We start from the raw sequence: 13,908 nt of genomic DNA on the forward strand, positions 1-13,908 counted from the left end.
GTAGGGGGGGGGGGGTGGACCTGGGTCTGCCTGCCTGAAGTGCACTGCACCCATTAAAAACTGCTCCAGGGTCTTGCATACTGTCAGGGAGCTGACTATCACATTTGAGGCTGGCATAGAGGCTGGCAAAAAAGTGCTTTATTTTTATTTTTTTAGTGTGGGAGGGGGTTGGTGACCACTGGGGGAGTATGGGGAGGTCATCCCCCATTCCCTCCAGTGATCATCTGGTGAATTAGGGCACCTTTTTTGAGGCTTGGTTGTGAAAATAAAAGGACCAAGTAAACCCGGCGAAATACTGCTTAACGCCGCTTTTTTTTTTCCATTATCCGCGAAAGCCGGCCATCTGGTAGCCACACCCATGTTCATCCATGTCCCGCCTTCGCTAAGCAGCCGACACGCCCCCTTGAACTTTCACCGGTGAGGCGACGGGAAAGCGGCGATGCTGTCAAAAAAGCCGCTTTCGATTATACCGATTTCGCCGCTTTTGAGAGATCACTGGCCATCTCCCGATTTATGTCGGGAAAAGACTGGTGATCACTTTCGAAAATAAGCCTGAAAGTTAAATAAGGGCTCATTTTCAAAAGAGAAAAAACATCTAAAAGTGGACATCTAAACGTCCAAATCAGTATTTTCAAAACCAATTTTACAGATGTTTTTCTATGCTGTTTGCCTGCAGTGCATCCAAATCTCAAGGGTGTGTGTCAGGGACATGTTAAGGGCGGGGTCTGGGCGTTCCTAGGACCTGGATGTTTTTCAGCCATAATGGAACAAAGCAAAAACATCCAGGACTCAAATGGAGACATTTTGAACTAGACCTATTTTCAGAAATGAATAAGCCACAAAAAAGTACCCTAAATGGCCAGATAACCACTGGAGAAATAAAGGAATGACACTCCCTTGCTCCTCCAGTGGTCACTGACCCCGCCAATCCCCCCCCCCCCCAAAGGTGTGAATGAAACAATACATTCCAGCCTGTATGACAGCCTCAGATGTTCTACCAGTCCCTGGAGTAGCCTAGTGGGTAACTGCATTGTGGAGAAGGGGATCCAGGCCCAGGCCCAGGCCCAGAACTCGGCTGCGCATCTTATCTTCCGCCAAAACCGATATGCGCACATCACCCCCCTCCTCAAGTCTCTTCACTGGCTTCCGATCAGACACCGCATACAATTCAAGCTCCTCCTACTAACCTACAAATGCTCTCAATCTACAGCCCCTCACTACCTCTCCACCCTCATCTCCCCGTACGCCCCTACCCGTAACCTCCGATCACAAGGCAAATCCCTCCTCTCGGTACCCTTCTCCACCACCGCCAATTCCAGGCTCTGCCCTTTCTGCCTCACCTCACCCTATGCCTGGAATAGACTCCCCGAGCCCATAAGCCAAGCGCCCTCACCGTCCATCTTCAAATCTCTATTCAAAACTCACCTCTTCAATGTCGCTTTTGGAACCTAACATTGTACCTAGTAACCTTGACTGTTCCAACTGTTGATTGTCTGCTCTCCTTGTCCATCTTGTCTTCTAGATTGTAAGCTCCTTTGAGCAAGGGACTGTCATTCTTTGTTTATTGTACAGCGCTGCGTAACCCTAGTAGCGCTCTATAAATGTTAAATAGTAGTAATAATCCATCCTAACTATTACACTGGTGGTGAAAAGTGTCAGTCCTCCAAAACCCAGCAAAACCTACTGCACCCTACTACTACTACTACTACTACTATTTAGCATTTCTATAGCGCTACAAGGCATACGCAGCGCTGCACAAACATAGAAGAAAGACAGTCCCTGCTCAAAGAGCTTACAATCTAATAGACAAAAAATAAATAAAGTAAGCAAATCAAATCAATTAATGTGAACGGGAAGGAAGAGAGGAGGGTAGGTGGAGGCGAGTGGTTACAAGTGGTTACGAGTCAAAAGCAATGTTAAAGAGGTGGGCTTTCAGTCTAGATTTAAAGGTGGCCAAGGATGGGGAAAGACGTAGGGGCTCAGGAAGTTTATTCCAGGCGTAGGGTGCAGCGAGACAGAAGGCGCGAAGTCTGGAGTTGGCAGTGGTGGAGAAGGAAACAGATAAGAAGGATTTATCCATGGAGCGGAGTGCACGGGAAGGGGTGTAGGGAAGGACGAGTGTGGAGAGATACTGGGGAGCAGCAGAGTGAATACATTTATAGGTTAGTAGAAGAAGTTTGAACAGGATGCGAAAACGGATAGGGAGCCAGTGAAGGGTCTTGAGGAGAGGGGTAGTATGAGTAAAGCGACCCTGGCGGAAGATGAGACGGGCAGCAGAGTTTTGAACCGACTGGAGAGGGGAGAGGTGACTAAGTGGGAGGCCAGCAAGAAGCAGATTGCAGTAGTCTAAACGAGAGGTGACAAGGGTGTGGATGAGGGTTTTGGTAGAGTGCTCGGAAAGAAAGGGGCGGATTTTACGGACGTTGTAAAGAAAGAAACGACAGGTCTTGGCAATCTGCTGGATATGAGCAGAGAAGGAGAGAGAAGAGTCAAAGATGACCCCAAGGTTTCGAGCTGAGGAGACAGGGAGAATGAGAGAGCCATCAACAGAAATAGAAAACGGGGGGGAGCGGGGAGGTGGGTTTGGGGGGGAAAATGAGAAGCTCGGTTTTGGTCATATTTAATTTCAGGTGGCGTTGAGACATCCAGGCAGCATATAGGTGACACCTGCAGGCATAAGAACTATTGTAGCTGGGTACAGTAGGTATTTGGTGGGTTCTGGAGGGCTCACTGTACAATATAAGGGGGTAACGGTGAGATTTGTACCTGGGACCTTTTATGTGACGTCCACTGCAGCGCCCCCTAGGGGCATCCAGGGATGTCTGTGTGGCCAGTGTACTAGGAAAACTGAGTCCTCCTACATCCCAATAGCTTGAATTTTTCTTAATGGACCAAAAAGATAAATGCACAGAGCACAAAAACATCTAGATAAATAGAAAAAATGTCTATCTTTTGTTTTCCTTTCAAAAATGCTGTTTTGAAAATGGCTATATTACCCACTTGAATTTTGGACATTTTGAGCAAAAGGTCCAAAGTTGGACTTAGGTGTCATATCGAAAATGCCCCTCATAGTAACCTATGGAAGTTTGTACGTCTAACTGCTTTGAAAATGAGCCCCAGAGTTTGACACCTTTAAGTTGTGAACTGAAGTCTGGCTCAGATCATTAGCCCCTTATAGCTATTTGATTTTTGCATGTTACGAGATTTGATATCTTTCTTGAGAAGTAAATTCAGAATAGAATTTCAGTTATGCAATAAAGTGATATTTATTCTTTATTACTGTATTCAATGTATACATAAGTAATGAGCTTTGTAAAGAGCTTTTTAAAACGCACTTCCTTCAGACCCATCAATCTAGTCGTGCCTTGGATTGGTGGGGTCTGAAGGAAGAAGTGCGCTGAGACAGATTTAGCACATCTGACGTCACAGACTTCCTTCTCTGGGGGAACATGAGCCAGCCTGACTCTGTTTATGTATCAGGGACAGAGTCTCTCCCTCCTGGCACTGAAGCGAAGCGGTCACTTGTGGTATCCAAGCAGGGGAGATGACAGGAGAGGTGCTTTACGCTGATCTAAAGCTCCCTGGCTCATCATCCTCCTCCCACCCTCCACACCATGCAAGGGGGCAATGTAAGTGGCTTCCTGAACTTTCTTTATACTGAACTCTTCTTGATTCTAATTAACAACATTTCTCTCCTCTTATATCATGGGAATATTCAGGGCTTTGAATTCAGGGTGAGATGTACCAAAGGGCTTTTACTGTGTTGTACCTATTGGAGATATGTGTGGGCAAAAGATGTGGATCATTCTTAGATCTTCCTAATTTTTCCAGATTTTGGAGGGTGGGGGGTTCAATGAGTTTCACACATTTGTTTTCATCAAAAAAAAATGACCCCCCCCCCCTCATTCTATAACAGGTTGTTTAAATTTCTGTGCCATCCACACGAGTAATTGCATACTTACGCACATAAATGCTAGAATTGTGCCTAAACCTTATTAAATAACTATGTGTTGAACTTGCATGGTATGTAATTGACATGGGGACATTCGCGCGGGCAAAGCATAGGTACACAATGGGGCTGACATTTAAACGAGCAGCTTACAGAATACTGTTAACTGCGGTGTTAACGTCGCATCTAGCCATTTACCATACGCTTTATGACAGAGACCACTGACCATTTTAGTAGATGCCCTCTGGACTGACTCCATCCTTTTTGAAGGTGCGGTCTCCAGAATTTTCCCACAATATTCTAAATGAGGTCTCACCAGAGTCTTATACAGGGGCATCACCACCTCCTTTTTCCTACTGGCCAGTCCTCTCCCTATGCACCCGAGCATCCTTCTAGCTTTCGCCATTGCCTTTTCTACCTGTTTGGCCACCTTAAGATCATCACATACAATCACACCCAAGTCCCGCTCCTCTTTCATGCACAAAAGTTCACCCCCTAAACTGTACTGTTCGCTTAGGGTTTTGCAGGCCAAATGCATGACCCTGCATTTTTTTTTTTAGCATTAAATCTTAACTGCTCAATTATGTGAAAATTGAGAAAATCTGGAAATCCAACCCCTCCATCTTTTCTACATGCTTTAAGGGTTTTCAGTGCTATTCTTGGACCCATGTTTTTCCATATAAATTTGGATCGTTTGCTATCGATTTGTTCATTATAAAAAAAACGTTTTGTAGGACAAAATCCAAGCATTGTCATTAGAATATAACTGATTTGCCCCCCTGTTTACTAAAGCTTAGCTCGAGTTGTCTGCAGCAGGGTCCATTTTATTCCTATGGACCCTGCTGCAAATAACTCAAGCTAAGCTTTAGTAAATAACCCCCTTGGAATGATAATATTGTTTTTATAATTTCTACTCTGCCCCACCAAGAAACATAAAAGCAGTGACCACTGTTGAATAGCTCCTTCTATTAAAGTGTAGTTTTTTTCATATTGATATCAATAGCATTACTCTCAAATATTTATAATGTATAGAGGACACCAGCTAAGGTTAACTGAGCCAAGATCTAAATGAGATGGCCTTAGATTTTTCCCACTTTATCTTATAGCCTTAGAATTTGGAAACGTTATTTGCTACCGACATCAATTCTTGGATAGAGGACTTAGGTGAAGAAAGAACTAGAAGGGTCATCAGAAATTTAATTGCATTAATATTTGGATTTTGTTGGATTACATTTAAAAGCAAAGTTAAATATAATGGGGAAAGAGGGTCAGCCTTGTCTAATACCTCTACTGAGATGAACTGTGTCTGATAATTTATTATTGAGTAATATTTGGGATGTAGGTTGGTAATAAAGAATTCCTAACCACTGTTTGGTTTGAAATGGGTCAGAATTCCAATCTATTATTTTATATAAATATTGCCGTTCAATACGTTCAGAAGTTTGAGGTTATCACCAATAAATCTGTTCACCATGAATCCTACTTAATTGACATGGATCAGAAAATCTAAAATTTTGCTAAGGCACATTGAACTTGTGCTTGCATGGGATAATGTGGGATATGAGTGGCAATCAATAAATAATAGAGAAATGGATCTGTAACTTTGGACCTTAGCGGGATCCATCCCTGCTTTGGGGATTAGTATGATTTGGTAAGTAAAGGGAGGCACTAATTTGCTAAAATGTTTGTAAAACTCAGTAGTAAAGCCATCAGGACTAGATTTGTTGAGTTGGATGGTTTTGATTATTATTTGAATTTCTGTCTTGGTGATGATAGGTGCACTAATTAATTTTTTAGCATCTTTATAGAGTTTTAGTTGGGCTAAGCTATTTTAAAAAATCTCAGCTTCCAGTTGTATATTAGAGCATTCTGAACTGAATAGGTCAGTGAAAAGGTTACTAAAAGCCCTTTTTAATTGGTGAGGAGTCCTAAAGAATTCTGCTGAATAGTGCAGGACGTCAGACTCACAGAAACAGAAGCCTGCGCGGCCACATTGGTGATCTGCAAGGGCCGACTTCTACATAGAATGTTGCTATTCCACTAGCAACATTCCATGTAGAATCTCAAATAGTAGCAACAGTGGAGGAGTGGCCTAGTGGTTAGGGTGGTGGACTTTGGTCCTGAGGAACTGAGTTTGATTCCCACTTCAGGCACAGGCAGCTCCTTGTGACTCTGGGCAAGTCACTTAACCCTCCATTGCCCCATGTAAGCCGCATTGAGCCTGCCATGAGTGGGAAAGCGCAGGGTACAAATGTAACAAAAATAAAATAGATACTATTGGAGATTCTACATGGAATGTTGCTATTCCACTAGCAACATTCCATGTAGAAGGCTGCGCAGGCTTCTGTTTCTGTGAGTCTGACGTCCTGCACGTACGTGCAGGACGTCAGACTCACAGAAGCAGAAGCCTGCGCGGCCACATTGGTGATCTGCAAGGGCCGACTTCTAGTGGAATAGCAACATTCCATGTAGAATCTCAAATAGTAGCAACGGTGGAGGAGTGGCCTAGTGGTTAGGGTGGTGGACTTTGGTCCTGGGGAACTGAAGAACTGAGTTCGATTCCCACTTCAGGCACAGGCAGCTCCTTGTGACTCTGGGCAAGTCACTTGACCCTCCATTGCCCCATGTAAGCCGCATTGAGCCTGCCATGAGTGGGAAAGCGCAGGGTACAAATGTAACAAAAATAAAATACATACTATTGGAGATTCTATATGGAATGTTGCTATTCCACTAGCAACATTCCATGTAGAAGGCTGCGCAGGCTTCTGTTTCTGTGAGTCTGACGTCCTGCACGTACGTGCAGGACGTCAGACTCACAGAAGCAGAAGCCTGCGCGGCCACATTGGTGATCTGCAAGGGCCGACTTCTACATGGAATGTTGCTAGTGGAATAGCAACATTCCATGTAGAATCTCAAATAGTAGCAACAGTGGAGGAGTGGCCTAGTGGTTAGGGTGGTGGACTTTGGTCCTGAGGAACTGAGTTTGATTCCCACTTCAGGCACAGGCAGCTCCTTGTGACTCTGGGCAAGTCACTTAACCCTCCATTGCCCCATGTAAGCCACATTGAGCCTGCCATGAGTGGGAAAGCGCGGGGTACAAATGTAACAAAACAAAAAAAAAGATACAACGCTTATTATTTCTGCTCTCAAGGATGCCTTTATAAGTCTCCCAAAGTAGAATATCTATGTTTTCATGGAGATTATTTTCTAAAAATTGTTTAGTGAATGATTGTATGCGGGAGTTGAAATTTGGATGTACTAGAATAGAAACATTCTTAAATCTCTATTTAGATATCAAACACAACAACTCTGAAAAATCACAAGTCAAATATTCAAGAACTGACCTATTCCCTACAAAATGTACCCAATAGCAATTTCAGATCATGTAGCCATTCATATGTCATGAGGGGCCAAATAACGTCACAACATAATTTCTGCAACAAAATTGCTAGATCCTAGGAGAACAACTTACCCCACTGATAATGAATTTCTTTCCAAGACATAATCTAAAGGCAGGTTATAGCTATGTAGTTATAAATATTAAAATTTGATATACTGCCATTAAAAACTTGTGGATCACAGCGGTGTACAATTACCGTCGCTTTCTAAGAGGGCTTGTCAGTGTCTGGAGGGTTTCATTGTCCTTAGATGTCATTTTATCTTGAGTCGGTGGATCTGTTTTGCGTCGTTTGAGCCCTGATGCAACGCAGTACTGTTGATCCAACTTGGCATTTATTGTGAAAAGAATAGCTGGTTCTGAGCGTAGATGCTGAAGGAATGAGAGAGTTATTTCAAGTAAACCCCCACGAATTCTATAAAAAGCACTAAATATTGTATGTGGGACATTTGGGTGCACAATTTAATTGAATAACGAACTAATTAGCACTGATTGGCTTCTTAACAAGCTGTTATTTGCACTAATTAGAATGAATTGAAATGTACGCATGTAATGTAGGCACAGGATCCATGCCTAAATTTTACACCTGAGTCAAAAAATGGGGCGTATGAAATGGGAGGGTCATGGGCAGGATTTTCACGTGTAATTGTAGAATAAGGTGGGATCTACGCTTAATTTAGGTGTGAGCATTTGTAGTCACGGTTGCTGGGCATAAGGGCTATTCTAGAAACTGAGCCTAATTTTGAGTGTGATTTATAGAATAGTGCTGAGTTTTTTTCAGCGTCAATTATTTATGTGCCATATATAGAAACATAGAAACATGACAGCAGATAAGGGCCAAATGGCCCATCCAGTCTGCCCATCCTCTGTAACTCTCAACGCCTCCTTTTCCTAAGAGGTCCCACTTGTCTGTCCCACACCTTCTTAAACTCTGTCATAGTCTTCGTCTCCAGAACCTCCACCGGGAGGCCATTCCATGCATCCACTACCCTTTCTGTGAAAGAATATTTCCTCAGATTCATCCTAAGCCTATTTGCTATTAACTTAATAGTCCAAAGCGTCCCAGATCATCAGAATTCTTACTCCGTGTGTATACTCTAGTTTGGCTCCCCAGTGCCCCTAGGAGTGCTGGCTAGGCCCCTGATACAGCTGCTTGAATTCTGTTCAGTTTGAAGACCTTTGATCATACTTTCTGCAGTACAGGATTATTGACACCAAGTTTCTGTCCAAATTAGTTATTCTCATAATTTGTCTTATGTTATAATTTTCTCATTCCATCTTTGAATAAGGAGAAGAAGGTTAAGATGAGAGCTAGGACGATTGTACTATCTCTTTGGAATTCTTTGCCAAATTCTTGTGTTTTCCTCAAGACATTTTATGTTTTTGTAAATTTGTTAAAGGCATATTTATTTGAACAAGCTTTGAAATAGTTTTTAAATTGATTAGTTTTTAAATGTTTTAATCACATCTAGGTTTGACAGCGCTGCAAGGTCGTGTTTCCTTCCTCCGTGGCATTGCATATATGCTTTCTGCATTAACAGTACAGTTTTAGCAATTTGCAGAATAAGCCTAATAAATTGACATGAAATGCAGTCCAAGTACACTGCATCAAAGCATAAACCATTATTCACATTTATTCACACCTTGAAAAAAAAATGTAGCTGAAAACCTGAGATACAATCTTGGGATAATTCATATTTTGTTCTGATAAAAGTGTTACAAGCCCTGCAGAGTCCTGTTCATTTTTTAACGTAAAAATTATATCTTACTTTTTAGAACAAATTCTGTATTTATTTATTTGTTACATTTGTATCCCACATTTTCCCACCTATTTGTAGGCTCAATGTTTATGATTTAAACACTTGATTTCAATTTAACATTTTGCCACCTAATTTCTCCCTTTTAAGTCTAACCCTCACAATCAAAATTGTGCAGATAAAAACTTAACTTGAAACCTCAAGAAACAGGACTCTGTCTGCAACACAAAATTGAAACAAATTAATTTCCTCGTGTACTGTGCAAAATTCATAGATATCAGAAATGCATAATTTCAGATTCCCAAGGCTGGCACATTCAAATCGTTAAACCAAAACTACAAATGTTTTCCTTCCTCTACCGTCTGGACTGCTAAGCCTCTGTAGCGAAGTCTCCCATATTTTGCAGGGACCAAGTGAACAGTAAGGCCCCGTGGAGAAATGTTTGATAGCTCATATGCTTCACTCTTTCTGTTTGAATATTTGTACTGCTGTAATTGTCTATTGCAATTCACTTCTGCCCGTCTGGCCAGCCTCACCTACTGCACTGAAGATTTTAATGTCTCCCAAAGTTTCCAACACAATGTGCTCCACTTTTCCGTATAAGATCCTGTTTTGTGACCTCTGTTCCTTTTTTTCTGTAACCCTTTTCTCTACATCTTTCCATTAGTGCCACGGTGGTATCGTTCAGCTTTCAGAATAAGTGGGGTCCTCAACGTTATTCTGCTCCTGGCTGTGATTGCAGTAAGTGTTTTTGGTAAGCGCTGCATTCTTGATATATATTGTGAAATCTTCCTTGAGTTTTAAGTTTATGCCCTTGGTGAAATACATGGGAGCAAACAGAGGGTTTTACCTACCCCTCTGCCTTGATGGCACAAGGCATCATCAACTCATTAGCATGGGACTCTGAGCGGAGGAGTGTGAGAACCCCACAGTGGAACTTAAGAAAAGGAGAAAAGGTACTGGGTGGGAAATTCCCATTTGCAGAGAGTAAAAGAGGATTCCAGAGCCTGGGGTTTGGGGTGGGGGGGAACCCTTGTATACTAAACTGGAATAGAAATCACAACCCCCAGAGGAAGGGAGAAGGGATCCCTGTTATTCCTGAACAGTACAACCAGCTATCTGAGGGACGCCAAGGATGATGGTCCAGCTTCAGCCTTGCTGCTGCTTATTTTTGTTTTACTGGTCTTCATCATCGTGTTAATAGGTTTCCTGTACAAGAAGGATGATGCCTCTAGAAAACGCACTAACTGTAACCAGAATACATCTGTCCCATCAGGTAGGACTCACCAGAACAATTCATCTCCAAGCCTGTCTCTACCTTGTTTCCACCACCTTCTCTTTCTTTCTAGCGTTTCACATTTCTCACTCCTTGTCTCTTTACCATTGTACTTCACCATCCTCTTTCCCTCTTTCTCTCCTCCTCCCTCATGTCCTATTTCATTTCCTCTTTCGATATCCTCCTTTCCTCTCTCTTTTCTTCCTGACTTAATCTATCCCTTAATCTCTTTCCCTTATTTCCTCTTGGTTAATACCCAGTTCTTTTCTTCCCCTTCATTCTACATTCCACATTAATTTTTGTTCCCTGTTTCTGATCCCTTTCATATTTAGCCCATCCTTTATCTCCATCTTCTCCATAACCTTTTCTTCCTTATATGCTCATTCTCTGTCTCCACCTTTCACATCTGTCTGGATGTGAAGAGTCTGTTCACGCTTTCCAAAAATACTAGGACTAGGGAGACATGCGATGAAACTACAGTGTAGTAAATTTAAGACAAATCGGACAAAATATTTCTTCACCCAACGCATAATTAAACCCTGGAATTCGTTGCCGGAGAACATGGTGAAGGCGGTTAGCTTAGCAGAGTTTAAAAAGGGGTTAGACTGTTTCCTAAAGGACAAGTCCATAAACCGCTACTAAATGGACTTGGAAAAAACTACAATTCCAGGAATAACATGTATAGAATGTTTGTACGTTTGGGAAGCTTGCCAGGTGCCCTTGGTCTGGATTGGCCGCTGTCGTGGACAGGATGCTGGGCTCAATGGACCCTTGGTCTTTTCCCAGTGTGGCATTACTTATGTTCCAGGCTTTACCCCTCACTCTCTCACCACTGAGGATCTTCTGTGCCTGTTCCCTGTATTTATCAGTTGCAAGATAAATTTATATTTAATGTTAGCCTGTGTGGGGCTCAGTGTTCAAGACCCTCTGCAATGCAAAGTTATAGTAGGCAGTTAGTGAAAGCCTCCTGAGCCAGACCCACATATACAATTGCCCCCTCCATTCTCCCCCACCCTACCTCCCCCATTCATGTTATTTATGTTAGAAAGGAAAGAGAACCTCTTTCAATCCGTCCTCCCTGATGAGAGAGTCTGGCTTTCTGTTTCCTCTGTCTCTTCTTTCTTGATATTTAATGGCACCATTTTCCTTGTCTGTATCCCAAACTTACTAAAAAATGTGCTACGAAACCTTCACAGTGACCTCATCTCCCTACACTACTGGAGAAGGATCTGGGGCTAAGCCTTGCCCCCAAGACTGGCTCTTGCACAGGGGAAACTGCTATTACTTCTCTAAAGAGGAAAGGAATTGGAGCAGCAGCCGTGAGGATTGTGAAGAGAAGGGCTCTAATCTCCTAGTGATACGGGACCAGGAGGAGAGGGTGAGCTGATATATTTATAACTAAAGCGTTACACTGAAAAGACTATTGTGTTCCTTGTAAGTTGTGCTATACAAAACCACAGTTTTAATCCCTCCCTCTGCACCTCCTGTATCTCTGCCCAGGCCTGGGACTCAGTTGGCTTCCAGTTCCTGTTCCTTGAATCCTGCAGCCAATTTGCTACAAATCCTCTGTCCCCAAAATCCCGCCAGCTGAAACCTTCTCCAGCACCAGTCTCCGGCTACAACGCATTGCCTGCCCTGCTCTCTCTTCCCCCTCACATCCTTTACACTCCTTTTAGTGAAATTCAGAACTTCACTAAAAGGAGTGTGCATGATGTGAGGGGGGACAAAGGGCAGGCAATGTGCGGAGACCGGGGCTGGACAACACTTCAGCTGGCAGGAGTTGGGGACCCCTGACAGCAAAACCAGGGAACCAGAGGAAATTTGAGGGGGCCCAGGCCCCGTGGCCCCATATAACTACGCCACTGGCTATAAGAGGTGGGGGGGGGGGGTTAAGGTAAGGGTAAGGGGTAAATGTAATGGGATTTGATATACCGCCTTTCTGGGGTAAAATCAAAGCAGTTTATAATTATATGCAGGCACTTTTTCTGTCCCTGCGGGGGGGGGGGGGGGGGCCTCACAGGGTTAACACAGTGAAGGATTCAGAGAGTCCTCAGCACTTCAGGGGATCAGGAAATGAAGAGGATACATAGAAGAAGCAGTGAGGGATGAAAATGCAAGAAAAATAAAGAAAACGGCTGAAAAGCAGTGGAGGGAATCAGCCCAGGAATAGATTATAGAGATTCAAGAATTATCTAATGTATATCTAATGAGATCTCACTTTCCACTGGAACCTCCTAAGGATGAATGTAGATGAGATAAGTGATACTGAGGATGTTTGGGGTCCGCCAAATATTAATATTATTTCAGCTGGAAGTACCGTGTTTTCTGGGTGCAGGTGTCTATTTACCCCTGGATTCTATATGGTGCGTCTTAGTTGCGCGTGCAAATCCGGTCATATTCTGGATTTGCGCACACAACTTAATTAGCTTAAGAAGCCAATCAGCGCCAATAATTACCAATGAACAATTAGTGACAATAATTGGCATTAATTAGAATGAAGCGCACAACTGTGTAAGCGTATTCTGTAATGTGCAGAAATTCTAAGGTGCCTAGTTGAAAAAGGAGTGTGGAATGAGCGGGTTATGTGAATTTTTAAAAACTATGCCCGTTGTTCTAGAATACACCCTGTGTAATTTAGGAGCATACCTGCCCGTGACCAAATTTAGACATGATATGTAGAATCTAGCCCTTAATATCTCTTCTTCTCTCCATTTTCTTGCTTGGGATTTGATGCTGTGAAATATACAGATATTATCTGCTCTCTGTTTGCACAGGATTTCATACAACATAAGACACAGAACAGGCATCACTGGATCGGTCTTTATATCCTGTCACCAAGGAACTCCTGGGCCTGGGTGGACGGTTCCCCATTCATCAGTGGAAAGCTGTAAGAGACACTGAGTTGTAATCTAGTGCAGCCCAAATCCATCCCTCCCTGTTACACTTTCCTATCATGGTGCTTTGCCTAAATTAATGTGGAGGTAGAATGAGTGGGAGATCGTGTCTCAGCCACAGTCACAAGGGGTCTCAGCAAGATTTGAACCCGGCTTTCATTAGGCTGTGCCCTTCTCACTTTCGTCTGTTTCTCTTCAACAAGGTGGCTTAAGGAGCTTCACTAAACCAAAAGATGTGGCCACAGCAATATCACACATCCATCTCTTCTTTCATTTCCTCTTCTGGTCATACTCCTCATTCTCCTATTTTGCTCATTTCACTTCATAGGTATAATACTTTTTCACAACTTTCTACTATAGAAAATAACGGGCAAGAGGCAGACAAAACCCTCATCAGTACATATTACAGTAATATTATAAGAAGTCTTCAGCTCCGCATCCCATAATTCTGGAAGGAAACCCACATAAATCCTCCCATCTGAGACAGTGTCTCTTGTCAGTCTGTCCACTTTCCTTCTTTCTGTGAACATAAGAACATAGTAACATAGTAGATGACAGCAGAAAAAGTCCTACATGGTCCATCTAGTCTGCCCAACAATTTAAACTCATATGTGCTACTTTTTGTGTATACCCTA

General features: G+C 42.9%; 2 protein-coding genes across 2 annotated transcripts in view; one reads left to right on the top strand and one right to left on the bottom strand.

Annotated features, from left to right (window-relative positions):
- LOC115457558 (killer cell lectin-like receptor subfamily F member 1) overlaps positions 1-13,908 on the bottom strand; it is a 322,410-nt gene that overhangs the window by 20,716 nt on the left and 287,786 nt on the right. The window lies entirely within an intron of this gene.
- The window catches only part of LOC115457560 (killer cell lectin-like receptor subfamily B member 1B allele B), a 567,620-nt gene continuing 557,195 nt past the window's right edge, over positions 3,484-13,908 (top strand). Inside the window, exons 1-4 of the mRNA XM_030187016.1 lie at positions 3,484-3,629; positions 9,771-9,857; positions 10,308-10,379; positions 11,564-11,757. Of these exons, the coding sequence (XP_030042876.1) occupies positions 3,545-3,629; positions 9,771-9,857; positions 10,308-10,379; positions 11,564-11,757 (438 nt within the window). The 5' untranslated portion in view covers positions 3,484-3,544. The remainder of the gene's footprint in view (positions 3,630-9,770; positions 9,858-10,307; positions 10,380-11,563; positions 11,758-13,908) is intronic.

This window comes from Microcaecilia unicolor, chromosome 14 (genome assembly GCF_901765095.1).
Source record: "Microcaecilia unicolor chromosome 14, aMicUni1.1, whole genome shotgun sequence".
Lineage (NCBI taxonomy): Eukaryota > Metazoa > Chordata > Amphibia > Gymnophiona > Siphonopidae > Microcaecilia > Microcaecilia unicolor.